At 47.7% G+C, this 19,008-nt stretch overlaps 9 protein-coding genes across 9 annotated transcripts; 5 read left to right on the forward strand and 4 right to left on the reverse strand.

The window, feature by feature from the left end:
* Positions 1-525: 525 nt before the first annotated feature.
* On the reverse strand, positions 526-1,962 carry HD556DRAFT_1248400 (uncharacterized protein; the record flags this gene model as incomplete). Its single annotated transcript, XM_041298771.1, has 4 exons — positions 526-1,009; positions 1,132-1,325; positions 1,378-1,574; positions 1,644-1,962. The coding sequence occupies 4 exons, from the start codon at positions 1,960-1,962 to the stop codon at positions 526-528; spliced, it is 1,194 nt and encodes a 397-aa protein (XP_041153806.1).
* Positions 1,963-3,455: 1,493 nt separating this feature from the next.
* On the forward strand, positions 3,456-4,417 carry HD556DRAFT_1449732 (uncharacterized protein; the record flags this gene model as incomplete). The annotated part of the gene is made up of 5 exons (XM_041307639.1): positions 3,456-3,545; positions 3,598-3,677; positions 3,729-3,773; positions 3,827-3,838; positions 3,889-4,417. 5 exons carry the CDS (start codon positions 3,456-3,458, stop codon positions 4,415-4,417), a joined length of 756 nt encoding a protein of 251 aa, XP_041153807.1.
* Positions 4,418-5,274: 857 nt separating this feature from the next.
* On the reverse strand, positions 5,275-5,765 carry HD556DRAFT_1313501 (uncharacterized protein; the record flags this gene model as incomplete). The annotated part of the gene is made up of 2 exons (XM_041300800.1): positions 5,275-5,506; positions 5,593-5,765. The coding sequence occupies 2 exons, from the start codon at positions 5,763-5,765 to the stop codon at positions 5,275-5,277; spliced, it is 405 nt and encodes a 134-aa protein (XP_041153808.1).
* A 627-nt stretch (positions 5,766-6,392) lies between these two features.
* Positions 6,393-9,632, forward strand: HD556DRAFT_1278517 (uncharacterized protein; the record flags this gene model as incomplete). Its single annotated transcript, XM_041299260.1, has 9 exons — positions 6,393-6,583; positions 6,631-6,860; positions 6,925-7,130; positions 7,179-7,547; positions 7,597-7,757; positions 7,806-8,182; positions 8,234-8,456; positions 8,511-8,833; positions 8,890-9,632. The coding sequence occupies 9 exons, from the start codon at positions 6,393-6,395 to the stop codon at positions 9,630-9,632; spliced, it is 2,823 nt and encodes a 940-aa protein (XP_041153809.1).
* A 215-nt stretch (positions 9,633-9,847) lies between these two features.
* HD556DRAFT_1415509 (uncharacterized protein) lies at positions 9,848-10,519 on the forward strand. The gene is made up of 3 exons (XM_041304313.1): positions 9,848-10,164; positions 10,212-10,295; positions 10,349-10,519. The coding sequence occupies exons 1-3, from the start codon at positions 10,076-10,078 to the stop codon at positions 10,476-10,478; spliced, it is 303 nt and encodes a 100-aa protein (XP_041153810.1). The 5' UTR covers positions 9,848-10,075; the 3' UTR covers positions 10,479-10,519.
* An 842-nt stretch (positions 10,520-11,361) lies between these two features.
* Positions 11,362-12,105, forward strand: HD556DRAFT_1055419 (uncharacterized protein). Its single transcript, XM_041296027.1, has 2 exons — positions 11,362-11,639; positions 11,703-12,105. Exons 1-2 carry the CDS (start codon positions 11,460-11,462, stop codon positions 11,931-11,933), a joined length of 411 nt encoding a protein of 136 aa, XP_041153811.1. The 5' UTR covers positions 11,362-11,459; the 3' UTR covers positions 11,934-12,105.
* Positions 12,106-13,030: 925 nt separating this feature from the next.
* HD556DRAFT_1054784 (uncharacterized protein) lies at positions 13,031-14,343 on the forward strand. Its single transcript, XM_041296025.1, has one exon. It carries the CDS (start codon positions 13,368-13,370, stop codon positions 14,148-14,150), a length of 783 nt encoding a protein of 260 aa, XP_041153812.1. The 5' UTR covers positions 13,031-13,367; the 3' UTR covers positions 14,151-14,343.
* A 670-nt stretch (positions 14,344-15,013) lies between these two features.
* HD556DRAFT_1054538 (uncharacterized protein) lies at positions 15,014-15,978 on the reverse strand. The gene is made up of 7 exons (XM_041296024.1): positions 15,976-15,978; positions 15,842-15,913; positions 15,740-15,793; positions 15,640-15,685; positions 15,289-15,588; positions 15,195-15,235; positions 15,014-15,143 (listed from the first exon to the last, which is right to left on the reverse strand). Exons 2-7 carry the CDS (start codon positions 15,875-15,877, stop codon positions 15,135-15,137), a joined length of 486 nt encoding a protein of 161 aa, XP_041153813.1. The 5' UTR covers positions 15,878-15,913; positions 15,976-15,978; the 3' UTR covers positions 15,014-15,134.
* A 343-nt stretch (positions 15,979-16,321) lies between these two features.
* HD556DRAFT_1055673 (uncharacterized protein) lies at positions 16,322-17,984 on the reverse strand. The gene is made up of 7 exons (XM_041296028.1): positions 17,635-17,984; positions 17,328-17,578; positions 17,193-17,275; positions 16,934-17,131; positions 16,743-16,860; positions 16,588-16,686; positions 16,322-16,396 (listed from the first exon to the last, which is right to left on the reverse strand). Exons 1-7 carry the CDS (start codon positions 17,776-17,778, stop codon positions 16,390-16,392), a joined length of 900 nt encoding a protein of 299 aa, XP_041153814.1. The 5' UTR covers positions 17,779-17,984; the 3' UTR covers positions 16,322-16,389.
* Between the last annotated feature and the right edge of the window lie 1,024 nt (positions 17,985-19,008).

Consider the following 19,008-nt stretch of genomic DNA (forward strand, 5'->3'; position numbering starts at 1 on the left):
ATCCGGAAATGATGAGTGTGATAGGTCCGGGTCCGGAACGCGGGATATGACAGGTATGAACGGTGTTTGCGGTATACCGCGGGTTTTTTCACGGACCCGTGGGTCATATAATAGACAAGTGAACGCCAATTCTTCTTCAGATTTTTTGTATTGAATCGGTAAGGCACTGACATAATAGTATAAGCAGAACACCTGTGACTCCCACTTAACGACCGTAATTATAGTTGATAATAGATGGGATTCGCACCTGTAAGACAAGGCGGATATAAGCGATCAGAGCCTCCTCTGATATCTCTTGAATAGCGAGGGACTTTATATAGCGCTGTAGGATTAAGAGCTAAGTGCCGCCGGCATATCGGTAAACGCCGCGACATGTTCCTGACGTCGCTTAAGGTGCCGGACTTTCGAGTTCGCTGTGCGACACGATGAGCTCGAGTATCTCGCGATGACGTGGATGGATTGATGGCGCATTTTGCGCAAGTGAACATTAAAATACGTAAACTAGAGTAAGGCTATGTAATACTACTATTCATCCTCGTTAGACGACTCTACGAATTCAGCACTTTTGGGGGCGTCCCGAAGCTGAGCGGAGGTCACCTTTGTTCTCTTCAATGACCTTGCATTCTCCTTGTTTGTTGTGGGCGGAACCTTGCGCTTCCGAGCTACTCCAGCATCCGAACGCTTCTTTCGCAGCTTGCGAACCACCTCCCCAGCTGACCGGCGCGCATCAAGTTCAGCTGTGTGAGCCTTGACTTCCGCAGGCGATAGAGTGGTCCAGTAGCACATTCGAGCCTTGAGTGCATCCCGAAGTCTACGAATGTCACCCACGGTGCCGATATTTGAAGGGCTGGTGAAGTTAACACCCTGGGGCCATCCTACAAGGCGTACCCCATAGGTTTCGACGATGGCTGTTTCGTAGTTGCTGTAGTTCATCATGATATCTTTTTTGCCGGTTACTGAGACTGTAAATGATGTTAGATTGAAACAGCGAGTGCAAGCAATGTCATTACTCACCCAGCCCGCGGAGGATCATTTTCCGTACCTGCTTCCGTACGGCCTCCAAAGAGTCACGTTCATTGAGATCTGTAGCACAGTGAACAAAGATACAAAGATAATGTGAATCAGAAGGACTTACTTTGATCCTGCGTGCATGCCCATTGTTCGTATTGCCTGAGAAAGTCAGCCATGGGGTGCTCATACACATCCTCCCAAAAATCTTCAGAATTATCCGTGCCGTGCATCGTGCTTTGAATGGTGTCGTTGATGTGACCGCGGACGACAAATAGCATTCCATAGACTCCGGTCCGAACTCGCAGATCATCTAGCTGCAAAGAAAAAAGATGAATTCAGTTGATTCCTGTTAAGATTCAAACTTACCTCTTTGACGATCCTATCCGTCGTGGCTACAACATCTCGCGCAGCTGCCTGATTGTTTGCCCGAACACTGACACCTTTTCTTTCACGATGCTCCTCAAGCGCTGCAATGTAAGCTTCCTTCTGTTCCCTCGTCAGGTCTTTTGTTTCGGGGTCAGTGATGACCATCTCGCGGAGTTCGGCCATTGAGTATCGAGAGCCTGTGGGTCGATCTAGTTGAGACAAGATAAGTTTCATGACTCCATTGAGTTAAAAAATATTCGACTTACCCGCATTCATCTCTTTTGCCTTGGCATGAATAAGTGCGTGGATCAATTGACTCTTGCGTGAGGTGCGATAATGCGTGTGATTGCTGATGATGTCATTGATTTGCTTCGGAGTAACGTGATGAGCGAGTGCGAGTGCTTCAATCTGTGTCTTCTGTGCGTCCAGATATCCAGCAACTGCATCATGTAAGCGTTTCGTTCTCTCAATCTTCTGATCCCTCTTAATCTTTCGAGATGCCTTTTGTGCATCTGTTAGTCGAGGTGGTGGCGTCCGAGGGCGGATAATTGCTCGTGTTGGGTTCCGCGCTGCCCAGGAGGACATGTTTGCCTCACGGAGTGACTTCGGCATCTCTCCACTCGTGTCCGGCACCTCTCTTTCGGTAGGACTCCATGAGCCATCATCATGACTTGAAGTTCCAAAAGGTTGAGGTGACGGTGTGCGAGCAGGGGGGAGCTCTGGAAGGGTTGGGATATCTGTTTGAATGTTCGTGGCTGGTATGTCGTGGGTAAGAGCTTCGATTTCGTCCCTAGTAAGCTGCATCGTGTATAGGGATGGGTCGTCCCAGTTGATCCTGTTGATTGAATGAAAATTGCCATTGGCATCGAAATCGTCGACTCCATAGAGGCCACTCATACTGGGGGCTGTAGGTAGAAAATACGTGGGCACAGATACAACTTCAAATTTTGGCGGATGGTACAGATGAAACAATACACACCGCATCGCATGCGTCCTGCCATTTCACGCCATTTTGTCAAAAAAAATTTCGCATAGATCGGTGTAAGATCTTGAACTCGGCAAGTACATATTAGTGAAGGCACGAATGCTGATCGAGACATACCTTCAATATTAACGGTAGTATGAGGGAGGGACGCAACAGATTCATCTATGTTAATACTGGTACAATGAAGGAGGGAGGTAATTGATTTATCGATGTTAATGCCAGTTTGATGAGCGAGGTTGACAATGTAGAAGTTGGTTTGATGAGTGAGGAGCAGTGGGATCGGCAAAATATTTATCAAGGTACATGCCAATCTGATTAATGAGCCGGGTCAATGTAGCTAGGAAACAAAGAACTCGTACATTTGAATATGTTTGCTGAGGCTACCAGAGACAGACCAAAGAGCACGGCAGGAGTTCACTGTGATAGACTTGTATCTGTAGAAATGTCACAAGCCAGGTCAATGAGATGCGAACGTTCCGCATACCTTTTGATATATTCATCTAGACAAACACTATTCTCCCCTGCGACCCCCATTGCAGAGTCCAAATGCCAACCGCTATCCTGTTCACACTAATCGACTTAATGTCTAGAGGGCTGAGGGAAGACCGCTTGAAGCAGGCCACACGCAGTGGCTCAAACTTGGACCAACAACTGAGATTAGTAAGCACATTCTACCTCTGACGGTTTCCAACCGTCAGAGGTGTGCTTACTAATCTGAGTTGTTGGTCCAAGTTTGAGCCACTGCGTGTGGCCTGCTTCAAGCGGTCTTCCCTCAGCCCTCTAGACATTAAGTCGATTAGTGTGAACAGGATAGCGGTTGGCATTTGGACTCTGCAATGGGGGTCGCAGGGGAGAATAGTGTTTGTCTAGATGAATATATCAAAAGGTATGCGGAACGTTCGCATCTCATTGACCTGGCTTGTGACATTTCTACAGATACAAGTCTATCACAGTGAACTCCTGCCGTGCTCTTTGGTCTGTCTCTGGTAGCCTCGGCAAACATATTCAAATGTACGAGTTCTTTGTTTCCTAGCTACATTGACCCGGCTCATTAATCAGATTGGCATGTACCTTGATAAATATTTGCCCATCAATGAATTTTGATGCCAGAACATATCTCGATCATCGCCAGCTGTCGATATCTGATGGTAGGTTGTCTCTTACTCTTTCCCGCCGAACTATGGTAAGCACGATTCTTCTCATTGAATCTTCCTGTCTAACTTATGTATTCAAAGGGACATTCGACTTGGGGGAGATCTCGTAGCTCATCATCCAGGCAGCATGTGGCTACACAACGTTGGCTTTCCAAGCCAGGGTAGGTCAATCTGTTCGAGTCGCTGAAAAATCTGCTCACAACGCTGCGCAGAGTTCGAGAAGCCCAAAACGCCAAAGCTCGTGCTCGAGTAGCTCTGTGAGTTCGTCCCTCATGCAATTCTATTGTGCATGCTCACGTGTTTTTTTTAGCAATAGGGCAAGGTAGGACTCGTTTATGTACCTCGGGTGTCAGTCACTCAATAGATCCACAGGAAGAATAAAAAACTCGCTGAAGAGCAAAAGGCACCTGTCACATCATCGCTACTTGATGATGGCTGCGAAGACCCACAGTCAGTGTGTGAAGAACTGTCCCGCAATGACAGTTGGGACGCCCGCGATGACAGTTGGGACGCCAACGATGATTCAGTGCTCACGATGGAAAACGATCTGCCCTGCACCTGCAACCCTCAAACGCTGGATAACATTGAGATTCAGGTCCGGATGTGGCGAATGGAATGGTTATTATCAGCAGAAGACACGTGGGGTGAAGCATACGAGGAAGCGCTCGCGCATGCTGAGGCGAAGGGGGGACGTGAGGCTAATATTTTCTTGGATCAATGTGCGCAGCATGTTTCAGAGGGGAAAATGATTTTGGATAGTATCCGGGAGGTTGTACACACCAACTGCCCTTATTGCAGGCAGCGCCTCAAGTACGACAGCATTCTATTGTACGATTTGCTCGTCTCCCTGATGTCAGAGATAAAATTCATTGAGGTTAAACTAGATACATCGATACTGTAGACTGATTATAGTATTCAATTCATCACCACTGGCAGGATCAACATGCGCACTTGACTTTGATAAGTTTTAATATCATTATACACCATCCACCATAGCGAACGCATGGCGAACATAGTATGAGCATAGTGAACCTATAACGAACCATAGCGTACATGTAGCGAACATAGGTGTAATGATGCTTGGGCTTGTGAATGCAATGCTGTTGGAAAATATTGAACAAGGCGAAATGTTTATTTGACAGAGGCAAGTATGTACGCTCAACACGAAGCTGAAAAAATGTTGTGGTGCTTCGTGAAACGTTTATGACCACTTACAACTAGCGAACATATATCGAACATTGGTGTGCGGAGGCTCGGGCCCGTGAACACAACACTATCAGAAAATATTGAAAAAAGTGAAATATTTATTAGGCAGAGGCAGACATACATACTTGACCCGAAGCTGAAATAATGTTGTGGTGGTTGTGTGGAACGTTTATGACTACGGCGGGACTGTAAGTAGTTTCGATGCGTGATGCAATTGTGCTAGTGACACTGACCAACATATGCTGATATTCTGTGCATGCTGCACTGCTACACTATTTAGTGAATATATATTCTGACAAATGCTGCATTAATGGCGCTGGTAGTACATCTAACACTTAGTCACCGTTGCAGGATCGTAGAATTAATTCCTAGATCATTGTATACTAGGTTGTATGAACTTGAACTCGCTGGTAGTTACCAGTACTAAGCTTGAGGCACATCACATGGCCGCACAACACAAACACCAGTAAAATACATTGCGCAATTTCATTTTTTCAAACCAATACATGTACGGTACGCAATCAAAACTAAGTAACAACTATGTAGCAATTGTTAGAGTTGGCTCATTGTCTCTGTCAAGTCCTCAAGCTGCGACCACAGATCATGCGAGTCTGAACTCGCAGATGAGTCTACAGGTGAAGGAATGTTGGGCGAGGACTCTGGAGGGGATGGCCAGAAAGGACCACCTGGCAGTGGAACTGCCCGGACTCTGCCTTCGTCATATTTGACCGCGTATGCAGTCAATGCTTGCTGAAATGACGGGTACCCTTTCTGAACATTACCACTGACGAAATTTGTTCATTCAGCGACGTCAGCCCTAACCACAACATCAACAATTATTCAACACACGCCAACAGGTACTCGGCTTACCAGCGGTAGAACACACCAACTTCCTGCCCGACTGTTATCGCCCAGAATCCCTCAGGTACCTCATCAGCTCGTGGAGGACGGATATCGCTAGGTTTTAGAACTGCTGTGACTTGGCAGGGTGTCTGGGTGACCGTTTGCAAAGCCTGAGGCTGGGGGTGGGGTGGGGTAGACATGCGAGGTGGGGTAGGAGGAATGGGCACTGTTTTTTTGGGGAAAGAACGAGTGCTGGAACATCTGGATTGCGGGAGCGATGATCTTGACAGTGTGATAGACTCTTCAGTTGTCTTGCGGCTCCAAGTGACGGTGTCAAACGACGACTCTGTTATTGAGTGTGAACATGTTAGTTTTGAATGAGGACAACACTCACCTGATAGTGTCATCTCCTGCAGCAAAGTGCGCAAATCCTGGATATGATCACCCTGGGTAGGGTGGCTACTAGATGATGTCGACATCGTAGGAGTGATGTCGTGAATTCGGACTTGGTCGGAGTGCTACAGATAATCAGTCACGTGAAGAATAGATAGGACCTGACCTACAGTACTAGTAGCACAAATGTTTGAATGGCACGGAATGGTAGAGTACACCAGCGAGTCCGCACAAACCTCTCTCTGCGATCCATTCGGCACATTGGGGCATCGAGGGACAAGAATGGATTGCCAGTCAATTGCGTATCCAAGGTGCTCAAACACACACAGCTGGTTCAGCAAGCGGCAAGTTCCAATGAGCGGCGGCAAGCACGTCTACAAGGTATTTAATGTTAATTCAAATACTTAAAAAAAACCCTCACCTCTTGTAAAGCTATGAGTTTGGAAGAGCGTCGCGCTCTCGAAGCGCTAAAAGAGGACACCAATACCATAGAGGACTGCCAGGAAGACTTCGAAGATATGAGCTTTGGCGATATCTGGAATGGGACCGAGTCACTCGCCATCAGTCACGCTGGTGGCGAGTTCACTGACCTTGCAAGAGAGGTTTTAGGAGACTTTTGGAAAATGTGAGTGTTGGTGAGTATTTACCGTAAATGTGACGTACCTTTGTGAGCAGCAACAATCGTGTACAACGCGTGAATAAACGCACCCGTCGTGATCGCGTCCTCCGCAGGAACAATGCGTTTGCTGAGCAGATGGTTGTGATGACCGACGCGTACCTTGTGTGGAGTCTGACCAAATGTGAGGACGCCTTCAGAGGTTTTTTTGAGAGATTGGAGAAGGAAGGGTTGGGGAGTGACTCTAACTGTGGCCAATGGTCAATCAGCGTGATAGACGTGTTCTGTAAGTGATCCGATCTGTTGTTGTTTGCTTACGATTTGATGACGGCATGTCCGGCTCATTGTAGACGCTGAGAAAGTCAGTCTTCGAATCTTGTCAACAGACACCACCATCAGCTCTGCGCTGGTCCGTCAAGGCGTAATGCCGTGTTCTCCTATATCGCCAACCGTGGGCATCACCACCGAAGCACTCGACTTATATCGTGTAGCACATCTCAGGAGTCCTCAAATGTCAATTCAAGCGTTCGTAAAAACTGTTTGTGACTTACATGGTGTATGTCGTTTTAGTTGTTTTGATATTCTGATATCTTATCATGCGCAGGTTGCATTCCACAGACACTTATCTCGTCAGTTCTCTATTGCATTCGACTTATATCTTCAAGTTCGACGTTCCGTGGCAGCCATGGTAGCTGAGTCATTACAACGTGACTCACCCGATTTTCGCCTGAAACACGCCTGCCCCGCATGCACATACATACTAATGGATGAACCCAAGTTGACTTTTAGCTTGCTTTACGCCATGGACGGCAACGACTCTTTAAAAAGAGTCATTCGAAGATCTCTAGATACTGACGACTCTCTCGGCGCATCTTCAGAGCTTCCAACTGGACAGCAACTCACAAGCAACCGCTATCTATCTCGCACTTATGTAGATCAGTTCGCGCGGGACTCCGCTACTGCGGATGATGAGGTACGAGGCACTTTGATTTGGGTTGGTCACGGCTAATACTAACTATTAGGTTATACATGCCGAGAACTCGTGTGAAGGACGCTGGAAGAATATGGACGATACAAAGACGAAGAAAGCATGGGGTATTTACGATGAGACGGGCATTTTTGTGGCCGTGTGCCGACATGGATTCACTCTGCTCGTTGCAGATATGATACAGAGTGGCGAGCTGTAAGTTTTTTTGGGTACGTTGTTAATAAATTCACAATTGTTTTACAGTGCGAAGTATCCGTTGGCCGTTGTTTCGAAGTTGCTGGAGGTATTTGGAAGCAATTTGGGTGGCGGGTATGACATCGGTTGTCAATTCAGGACCACGCTCGATAATAGTTCTATTGGACCCCTTGCACGGTCTCTGCATCACACTTGCCTTGTCGGCGCCTTCCACGGACATGCGCACAGGCGATTGTGCCAACTTTTCTCGCTTACTACTTACATCAAAGGTTTGGGACTCGAGGACCTGGAGGTATGCGAACGAACGTTCTCGAAGTCCAATTCATTGGCGTCCGCACTACGTTATGCCAGCGTATTCCATCGACAACAAGCCATCGACACATATTTCGAACACAACGATGACTTCGAAGTGTATGCCAATCTATGTAAGCTGTCTCATTGTAAAACGTGATCTGTGCTGACATAATCCTTTTCAGCCGATTTTTTATACAACAACTACAGGCAAGCGCTCGACATACTGAATGATGGTAGCACGACCCTACCAAACCTTATGCGGGATCTCAAAGTCGCAGACGAGACTGTGTTCGAGCGCTGGCTGGAGGAAGAGAAGGTATATCTACAAGGTCTGACGCAAGAACCTGCGGACGAAACGTTGCAGATGGAATACTGGAAAACGCTGGCAAATCTTGCTGCGAGCAAGTAAGTTCAGTTCTTGAGGTATATGCCTCGCGCTCACTAACACAAATTGTACAGGGAGGCTCTGGATGCTGCAATGACAGCGTTCCAGGACTCATCTCACCTCGAGGGTGCATCATACGATGGGCAGGTAAAAAATACCCGCAAAGCCGAGAGTGCGCGACGGCACGCTCTTGAGGATTACGACAGGCACCTGAAACTCGCTCAAGTACTCGAGTGTAAGCTGGAGGTCGAGAAACGCTGGGTGGCAGAAGACACGCAGTGGCAGAAGGTTGGAAGACTCGTGGCAAACCGGAAATACCAGCGTGCTCTGGATCGTCTCGAGGGATTGATTGTTGCCCGCATATTTGAGTTGACAAAGATGAACCGAGCGGGTACAGGTGAGTTTTTAATAGCTATATCTTACTTGCGCGTGCTAATTCCAATACCATGTAAGGGTATAAACTACGGAAGCATATCGCTAAAGCACTCCAGGCTCGTTCCATCGCCATTAGATCTGCACTTACCACGTACAACTCTATCGCCAGCTCGATGTACCCTGCCCGCAAAACCCTAAAGTGGGAAGAGGTCGTCGAATATGCGTTTCTCGCTGATTTTGACCTCTTGCGCGACACGCGTGCAGACATCTCTCAACGGCCTTGGGCATCGGCTGCTGCTCGCAGAGCGATGGATCTCTATTTCAAGATGTGTCGGGCGCGGGAGGAAATTCAGCGCTTGAATGTGGAGGTACGGCGCCTAGTGACGTACATTCAAGACGAAGACAAATATCTGCGGGCATGCGAGGATCAGTTGAAGTCTGTCAGTCCAACTCTCGCCAACCAAATCGCTATACATCGCAATGTTCGAGGACGGTTTAATTCGCGTCACCTGAAGCGGCTCTATGACATTTCGAACCTTCCTGGCTTCAGCGGGACCATAGCCCCAGGTATGAGCACTAATACAGGTCTTGGAGAAAGCTCCAGTACACCCAACGCGCAGGTCCCATCACAACTACTGGCAGGGCACCCACCTTTTAATGATAGACGATCTGCAGTGGTGCCGGATACTCCAGATGACTTGGATGAGGAGGAACAGGAAGAGGAGGTGGAAGAGGAGGCATCGAGAAGCCTGCAGGATGTCCTCCGTGTCGCCGATGATTTCTCGCGTCTGGAACTTCATGACCACGCTGATGAAGAGTAGTATAGCATAGTTAACACATTGTATGGACAAATATGACTGATTTACGTATTTTAATGTTCACTTGCGCAAAACGCGCCATCAATCCATCCACGTCATCGCGAGATACTCGAGCTCATCGTGTCGCACAGCGAACTCGAAAGTCCGGCACCTTAAGCGACGTCAGGAACACGTCGCGGCGTTTACCGATATGCCGGCGGCACTTAGCTCTTAATCCTACAGCGCTATATAAAGTCCCTCGCTATTCAAGAGATATCAGAGGAGGCTCTGATCGCTTATATCCGCCTTGTCTTACAGGTGCGAATCCCATCTATTATCAACTATAATTACGGTCGTTAAGTGGGAGTCACAGGTGAAGCAGAAGTCCAAGTCTTACGAAGTTCCACATCTAGGTCCTCTTCGTCATAAGACCGGGCCCGTGTCAATGGCATCAACATCGATTACCAATGGTTCGGGGGATGATAGTACTAGCAGTGATGAGCATGTCTTTTCCGAGACTTGGAGCAGGACAGTTTTCACTCTCTTCAAATGACGGGTAAGCACATTCACACTCTTCTTAACTGCCTGGCTGACAGACTTCAGAGATGATGCTATCGAAGACGATTTTGACGAGTATGATTGGATGGAAGACTCATCAGCCTTCTTTGAGTGGCGCATGAGAGGAAGGTGAATAGTATCCTGAATTTCTTCACAACCCATTGGACTCCTAACTCGTACAGAACTTGGGTACTACAAATCATTGCTTCTGTCCGAACTCATGGAATATCATTTTACTGGCAAATCAGCATAGCTAGTGGCGTCGATTATCACTCTGAATTAACATTGCCACTCGATGAACCTTATGAGTAATAAAATTTTGACCCTCGCACCCTCAGGCAAGTCAAGGATCCATACCCGTCCAATACCGTAAACCGCAACAGGTATGCACGGTGTACGTGTGGGTCTCTATAATCGACACCATACCCGCACCCCTGCTCTACCCTATCTCGGAGTCTCCATTTCCATTCCACCCTCGGTATTCTTAATTATCCCAACCTCTCCTCGTCTAGTCTTGCACAAGCTCTGCTTGTGTGCTGAATAGTTCTTCATATCACCCTGTACAAGAATGATGGTTGTGATACTAAAAGTCCGTCTTGTTATACTCTAGCTCCGCTATTTTGTCGCTGCGCAGGGTCACTGCAGGTTCAACTGATGAAGCGATGACCGAGAGATCGGGTCATGACACGATGTTTGTATTAACACATCTGCAGGTTCTGCCAAACCTTCTGTCATATTAGCAACAACAGTTGTGCCAAATCGATCAGAGTCGTTCCCATAAGTATATGCAGGATATAAAAGTTGGCCGTTTTCCTATGATGTTTCTTCATCCTCAGAGATATCATCCGAGATCTCCCTCGAAAATATTAGAAAACACCTCGTACAGGCAATGCGCTTCTCCCTCCTCCTCCTCGTTGTTGCTTTGACAACAGTTATATCTGTCAGTGCATGTTCGGACCTGGGTGGATCTTGCGCAACAAATCAGGATTGCTGCTCTACTGACAACTTGATCTGTCACAATGATGGTGTGAGTATGAGCAGGTCGCTGCGCAACCAAGGTTGAACCACATGACTCACCTGAATGCCTTAGGGTCATCACTACTGCGGGTACTAGTCAATTGAAAATTGAGCAGGACCTTAGCCCGAGCGGCACGTCGTGACAGTGAGTCATATTTCTGCTTTCGCTTTGGTATCATGATTGATGGTACAATAACTAGTTCACCAATCAGTACTCTTGTTTTAGACAAATTTTAGTACTGCTCGAGCAATGTGGATGTTTGAATTTATCTGGAAATGATCGGCTGTGCTCAATCTTGCTTGTGGTCCACTAAGCTTGGGTTTGAAGGGTTATCGGAAGTTGTCATCGAGTCCGCCATGTTATACTCTGTTTTCTGCGTGATTCTTATAGTTTCCACTGCGTCGAATTCTGACGGCGTCTCGAATCTATTCAACTTATCCATTACCAGTGTTCAGGTAAGCAAACAAAAGCCTGTGTGGCCTGCGTCTCTGATGCTAACTTGAACATCTGGAATCTAGGGCATTTCTCAACTGCTCATTATCATCTGCGTAGCACGGGGGCGGGCAATCACACGCGAGTGGTCGACCCGCGTTACTGCAACATCTGCAGCGCCTACGTCTATAGTATTTTTGTCAGATATAACAGATGGAGTCGACATGGAGCGAATGGACACTCCAGAGCAGGATGGCGTACCATTGTATTCTGTTCAGTCGGCGAAGGCAGCCAAAGCTGAAGTGTGTATGACATGACCTTGACCTGGTGTAACGCTAGTTTATTTATGTATTGTACTTCATTTACACTTGCTACTAGAGCTTTCGAAAGCCTTTGCCATTACGGTGGGGATCACCTATCATTATGCACAATTTCATGGACAATTGACTCATCGTCAGCTCAGAAGCAGAATTTCAAATTACCCATCTTGCGACTCGACGGAGCCTCTTTGATATGAAGTTCATCACCCCCTTCTCCCAATTCTGCACTGCGGTTAGCGTTCAAACGTTCAATTTTTACCGCCAAGGTATGCGGTGCATTTATAGACATGAGTGTCTGAAGATGGATATAAGGCCATGAAGAGAATTGGGTCACGACACAATGTTTGTAATTCAACACACCTGCAGGTTCTGCCGAAATTTCAGCCATCTTAGCAACAACAATTGTGCCGAATCTATCAGATTCGTGTTCGTCAATATAAAAGCTGGCCGTCCTCCTATAATGATTCTTCATCCTCAGAGATATTATCCGAGATCCCCCTCAGAGTATTCCATAACATCTCGCACAGAAAATGCGTTTCTCCCTCCTCGCCGTCGTCGTCGCTTTGACAGCATCTATGTCTGTCAGTGCATGTGGGAACACGGGTCAATATTGCACTGTAGATTCCGATTGCTGCAAGGACATGATTTGTTACGATTATGGAGTGAGTATGAGCAGGTCGCTGTGCAACTAGGATTCAACCACAAGACTGACCTGCGCGCCTTAGGGCGCTCGCAACTGCCAGGGATAGTCGGTTGAAGGTCGAGCGCTCAATAGGAAGCCAGAGCAGGGCACCGCGACAGTGAGTCATGTTTCTCCTTTCGCTTTGGTGTCATGGTTCATGGTGCAATATCTAGTTCGTCAATCAGTACTGTTGTTTTAGACAAATTTTAGTACTGCTCGAGCGACTTGGGTGTTTGAATTTATCTGAAAATGATCGGCTGTGCCTAGTCTTGCTTGTGGTCCACTAAGCTTGAGTTTGAGGGGTTGTCGAAAGTTCGAATGACTCGATATACCTAGTCGCTTGTCGTCGTGCAGCATTCATATAGGACAATATTCACAGAGTGGTTGACCTGTGTTGTTGCAGCATCTACATCTATAGCATTCTCGGGGACTGTGTTGGACGCGATCGAACATTAAGCCGATAGCTATACGAGAGCAGGAAGGTGTTCTTCTCCTTCGGTAGAGGGCAGAAGTTCGTGTGAATTTATGGTCTGTATACGAACGTACCAAAGTCAAAATCAATACATTATTTAATATTCATAAATATGCGTCCATGAAACTTTTGTCTCATTGGATATCGATGACTCGGACGATGTACAGCTCCTAGACAAATATGACCAGATCAACGCTGATCTAGCTCCAGTGTTAAAAACTGAGTTTTTAATCAAATACTTGAGTAGCAACTCGTTTTATAATAAATTTATCATATCATGCGCTTTGAATTCGAAGGGGCGGCACCCCACTTTGAATTATCTCCTCGCACGCTTAAATTCCATCATCGTCCGACTCTACTCATGAATTCAGAATGCTATCCATCATCCGCACGCTACATACCTGTCCAATCAATTCAGTTTATTCATCAATTACTCGAACTCCGGCGTAAGCGACTATGTACCGGCCATCTGGGCACGCAATCCCAGTCCCAAGGTCCTTGCCTCCAGCCTCCTTTCACCAATCGTATCTCTGCTCCTTCAAGGCGAAAGCCTACCCACGGCACCAACAGTCCACATAAGCCTCCGCATCCATCGGAGGGTACAAGCACCCTACATTCGCCTTCCCATCATCCACCCGCAGGACTTCACCACGAGTGGTCCGCGCTAATGCCTGCATCCGCGTGGAACGGATCCAACTTCATAGCAAGAGTTAGGAAACATGGGACTTATCAAGTTCGTGTCAGCAGCCAACGTTGCAACACCCGTCGTCATCAGCTCAATGACAGGCATCTTCGACCTTGTCTTCCTCATCAGATATGTCAGCGCTCGTGTATGAGAATATCGGCATATCATGCAGAGGGGAGGGTTACACTTACTTGCTGCATCCGCTGTTATAGCATGATACGCAGAAGGGAGCAGCAGAGGGAAAAATGTAGCGTGGATTGGGAGTATCATTTCGGATGGTACCCACAGCTGATGTCTTCTGCCACGCATCTTTTCCCGTGTTCATCTCATAAGGCAGACTCAACCGTCCCTCCGTCCGGCTTACGAAAGCAGTAACAGGATGGCCCGACTGCAAATCGATACGCTGATCGCCAACACTGTTCGATTTCTTGTATCAGTATCATAACTCGACCCCATCGATTTTTGTCCATGTCTTGATTTGTACACGGGGATGCTGACACTTGGCGACGTCGGACGTTATCATAATGGCCGTCGGTCGCAGCAAGCTCAGAACTCACACGGGATTCAACTCGTTAGACTGATCAGAAAGGCGAGTGTTTCTCATGGTCCTCTTTAGACGCTCTCTCGTACGTTGATATGATACGCATGAAAAGGCTTCAGGTTACACCGAAGACCATGGCATAAGCGACATCCAAGACTGCAAATTTCTCCTTGGACCTAATACAGACATCTTGTAAGTCGATTTTTCCTTTTCACAATGGCGTCATCTCAGTCCCTCGAAAAGATGCATTTAGATTCCAGAGGATAATGCATGCGGTCGATGAACTTATTGTTTAGTGAAAACGAGAATGATGCAGTTCTAACCGTAGGTCCTGGGGGTGCACAGAGCGCACGGATGATAGATCACGATATCCACCCTTGGCTTATAATCCAGAGCCATAGTAACCTACGCACTGTCTTTCAAAGAATGAAAACTTTCAACGTGTGTCTGCTGCTTGATTTCGAAGGCTATTATCTATCCAATAGCCAGGCTCAGCTACCAACTAGTGTCACTGACGTTGATAGGGATGTTACATGCGTTGTTATATCTTGTAACGCTGAAATGACAATAAATTGAATCTTTTGTTAAAAAATAACGACGCAAGTTGAGATAGGTTGTGGAGCAGAATCGTACGTAGAGCATACCCGACCTCAATGCACTTGAATCGGACCAAGAAAATCATCAAGCCCAGTAGATCTCACCACCGTCCCAGCTGAGGGCGACTCACATGCTTCAAACACCCGTACACCATACCAGAGAAAGCGCTATATTTCGTGATCGTGCAACCACTTCGTACAATTCCACCTCCTGAGACTACCTCAACAGATCATTCAAGAAACGTACATCCACTGCTAAGACACGTTAGCTCCACTCGGAACACCATCTGTGTTGTGTTGCACTGCTTGTTGTTGAGGTCTTGCTGAAGACGACGGATCAGCGGAATTACTGCCACAGAATAACATCTAAACATACGCAGACGATGCTCTAAAGCAATTTTAACAATTGTGTCGACCAACTCCATCTTTTGGGAGTCACGAATGGATTGTGTTCCTGGCTGGAAGCGTCCAAACAATCGCTTGACTTTCGAAGTAGACGAGCGTCCTTGGAATGCGTGGACGGCTACGCTCACACCTTCCCTGACAGCAGCTGCATGAGGAGATGGCATGTACTGCTCCAGAGCGACGTAAAAGCAGGGATCAGAATTCTGCCTGTCCTGAAGATAGGGCCGCTGGTCGAAAATATAGAAAGAGTGCTCGAAGATAATGACAGCAGCTAGACGGTCAACAATAAGGGGATTCATCATGACGTAGCATCAAAATTCACCAGAAATGAGCTGAACAATACTCTCCAAGGGTGATGAGCCGGAGGACTGGCAGATTCGCAACATGAGAAATGTGTACAATCTGCCACCGATTGGACATACCACAGAGAGTACCTTGGACTGTATCATTACACAGTGACCGTTGCTAAGTGTTTCCTATTGATGGGTCAGCATGGATGGAGCTCGGAGGATCGACAGACTCACTGCCTGCGAACGATGTGCAACGACATGGATCAGCATGGCTCTTGCTCGGACGAGGATCGACGGACTCACATACTGCGAACGGTGGGCAACGACTTGGATCAGCATGGCTCTTGCTCGAACGAGGATCGACGGACTCACTCTCTGCGAACGGTGGGCAACGACTTGGATCAGCATGGCTCTTGCTCGAACGAGGATCGACGGACTCACCTCCTGCGAACGGTGGGCAACGACTTGGATCAGCATGGCTCTTGCTCGAACGAGGATCGACGGACTCACTTCCTGCGAAGGGTGGGCAACGACTTGGATCAGCATGGCTCTTGCTCGAACGAGGATCGACGGACTCACGATCTGCGAACGGTGGGCAACGACTTGGATCAGCATGGCTCTTGCTCGAACGAGGATCGACGGACTCACCCACTGCGAAGGGTGGGCAACGACTTGGATCAGCATGGCTCTTGCTCGAACGAGGATCGACGGACTCACATGCTGCGAACGGTGGGCAACGACATAGATCAGCATGGCTCTTGCTCGAACGAGGATCGACGGACTCACCAACTGCGAACGGTGGGCAACGACTTGGATCAGCATGGCTCTTGCTCGAACGAGGATCGACGGACTCACCCACTGCGAAGGGTGGGCAACGACTTGGATCAGCATGGCTCTTGCTCGAACGAGGATTAACAGACGTACTGCCTACAAGCAAACACTCAATATAAATGAGAGCAACCTTTGAACTTTCCAATAATCTTACATAAATATGAGGAAACCAGTTGCCCAAGGTCCCTACTATCTCCTTGTATCCTTCAGTTGTACTCTTTACAGAGTCAAGATGTTTTGGGAGCGTCCTGGACAATATCAGTTGTAACACCTGCGGCAGGCGAATGAGACCATGAGTAGTTACCTCTTGATTGCATATCTCATGCAGATCTCCAAGTGGGTCTGCTGAGTTGAGACGAATAGTTGCTCCAGCATTTCATCGTTCAAAGTTCCAGCCGTGCGTTCAATCAGCGCCCCACAATCTGCATTATCCTCGTTCATATCTGATGGATCAACAGTCATCATGTATCGCAACTCGACCATAAACCGACTCACTAGGAAGGCATACATGACCTTTTGGAGGCCATCGGACGCCCTGGAGAAACTTCAATTGGGGTCCATCTGGAAATGTTTCTTCGGCGCGTTTCGGGGCCAGTTCTCGAGCGTCTTTCAGAGATTTTCCTTCCTTCCTCAGTTGTGAGTATGCTATGTCGTAGAGGGCGTCGAACTTTGTGAACACTACGATCACTGGAACTGAGAAGTGTGATTCTGCGCGTCAGTCGAATGTCGACGAGGGTGGGATGCGAAAGCTTACTGGTTCCTGTGTCGCACTCGGAGAAGAATTTCTGTTCAGCTGCAGTGAACGACCTGTGTGCTTCGTCCATTGGGATGCAGTACCTATGTCGCAACCGTGAGATAGCCCATGTCGAGACTGATCAATTACAATTACCATATCGCATGAAGTCGATTTGTTATCTTGATTTCCTTGGAACGGCCAGCGATGAATTCCTTCACCTTCTCAAATTCGTCTTTGCCGCCTGACTCAAACCCGCGTGAATCATGAAAAACGAAGCCCGGATTGCTTCGAAACACCATTTCGTTCTCAATGTCGTGCAGTCCACGCTGAGAGCACGTCAGTTCCTGTCGTCGACTAAGAACACAACACACCTCTCTGGATGCCTCTATAACTGCAAGATCGATCTGATGTCAATGTGTCAGTACCATCTTCCTGTCTAGTAGCAATGTGATGGGCCTACCTTTACCCCGGCGCTGTTGTGGATTTCTGGGTCGTCCCGTGTGTTGCAAACTCGCTGTAGGATGGTAGTTTTTCCTGCATTCGCTCTTCCTACAACGAGGATTCGAAAGCGGCCGATTTTCTCTCTTATCTCTGAAGTATCCATGAGGGAAGGTGAACTTGAATGTGAGTCTGACTCAGGGAGAAGCGTTGGTGTAGCCTTAGAATCGATTGCAGTGTGTGAACCCGGCAAATGCCCAACTCGAAGCCTGCCTATCTAGAATAAGTGGGCAGTGGGCAATTGGTATCATAGCTGTGTACCTAGGCAGCTGCATGTACTAAGGGCATCAGCCATATTTGAAATTAGTGTATCACAATCACCACATATCTATCTCGTCATTTGACTAGGTCAAAATCGTAACAAACTCAACGACAGCTTTGCAGTCGTACTAGTACTATGTTCCCCTGTCACCCTTTCGAACTTCGAACCACTTCGGCCCAAAGCTCTCGAAAACATTGTACGTGCGTTACCTCACTTATAGCAGAGGTCAAGACCTCCAGCACCGCTCGGTAAGGTATTTTCTGCTCATGTATAAGGTCAAGTATCTTGTCATCGCGTCCATCGCGTGTCCATTACTGCCGCACACCACGCCCGGCCTGCAGTCGCGGTCTCTCGCTGCCTACCAGGCTACCACAGCTAACCTTTGGCTAACCTCCAACTCAACTTTATCAAACCTGGTGTTACCTCGAAGCTTCGAGGCCTCACGCTGGCTTCGACCCCCGCACCAGAGCGTGACCTCCCGAAGCCCTCCCCTGCCACTTCCTGCTTTCACCAGTCGCACTAGGAAAACGACGGAATGCTTATGTAGCCTTATTTCACTTAGTGGATAGCACTGGACGGAATGTGATTTATGGATACAAATAACACTCTCTAAGAAAGACAACACACAATTGGACAAGACACGTATCTATGCTTTTTAAAGCTCATCCAACTTCAACGAAGGATTTTGAAACGGACAGCGAGGATGATGGTGGCTGATAGGAGTGGTGTACCGGCGCAAGTTCGTATTTTGGAACACCTGCGATGATCATGCCAATAAGATACGAGCAGTACAATCCTCCATACCTGGGGGAGATGCGGTTGAGGCCGGAAACATCAATGTTGAATAACTTGGTGACAGTGTGTCGGCAGCAGCACGATGAGTTTGGCAAAGGCAGGCTTTCGCAAAGAACAATGGTGACCATATGAGAGCGTAGGCGCTAAGAGCTCACCCTCAATCACCGAAGAAAGACAAAGGCAGCGAAGACGATGGATGAGTAGAGTTTGGTGCGGTAGGGCGCACGCCGCCGCATTCACTGATGTTGAGAGCTAGATGACGGGTATTCTGGACAAGCA

The sequence above is a fragment of the Suillus plorans genome (genome assembly GCF_016647745.1).
Source record: "Suillus plorans strain S12 chromosome Unknown HD556scaffold_93, whole genome shotgun sequence".
Lineage (NCBI taxonomy): Eukaryota > Fungi > Basidiomycota > Agaricomycetes > Boletales > Suillaceae > Suillus > Suillus plorans.

Bases quoted from the DNA above. Each gene is read 5' to 3' on its own strand.
- HD556DRAFT_1055673 (XM_041296028.1), bottom strand. From the start codon at position 17,778: ATGGATACTTCAGAGATAAGAGAGAAAATCGGCCGCTTTCGAATCCTC. The intron at 17,579-17,634 runs GTAGGCCCATCA...CATTGACATCAG, and splicing joins ACAACAGCGCCGGGGTAAAG to ATCGATCTTGCAGTTATAGA. The intron at 16,687-16,742 runs GTAACTACTCAT...GATATTGTCCAG, and splicing joins ATGAGATATGCAATCAAGAG to GACGCTCCCAAAACATCTTG.
- HD556DRAFT_1415509 (XM_041304313.1), top strand. From the start codon at position 10,076: ATGGTTCGGGGGATGATAGTACTAGCAGTGATGAGCATGTCTTTTCCG. The intron at 10,165-10,211 runs GTAAGCACATTC...GACAGACTTCAG, and splicing joins TCACTCTCTTCAAATGACGG to AGATGATGCTATCGAAGACG. The intron at 10,296-10,348 runs GTGAATAGTATC...TAACTCGTACAG, and splicing joins GAGTGGCGCATGAGAGGAAG to AACTTGGGTACTACAAATCA.
- HD556DRAFT_1054538 (XM_041296024.1), bottom strand. From the start codon at position 15,877: ATGCTGATCCATGTCGTTGCACATCGTTCGCAGGCA. The intron at 15,686-15,739 runs GTATGTCCAATC...CGAATCTGCCAG, and splicing joins AGTCCAAGGTACTCTCTGTG to TCCTCCGGCTCATCACCCTT. The intron at 15,589-15,639 runs GTGAATTTTGAT...TTGACCGTCTAG, and splicing joins TATTGTTCAGCTCATTTCTG to CTGCTGTCATTATCTTCGAG.
- HD556DRAFT_1054784 (XM_041296025.1), top strand. From the start codon at position 13,368: ATGCGCTTTGAATTCGAAGGGGCGGCACCCCACTTTGAATTATCTCCT.
- HD556DRAFT_1055419 (XM_041296027.1), top strand. From the start codon at position 11,460: ATGATCGGCTGTGCTCAATCTTGCTTGTGGTCCACTAAGCTTGGGTTT. The intron at 11,640-11,702 runs GTAAGCAAACAA...TCTGGAATCTAG, and splicing joins TATCCATTACCAGTGTTCAG to GGCATTTCTCAACTGCTCAT.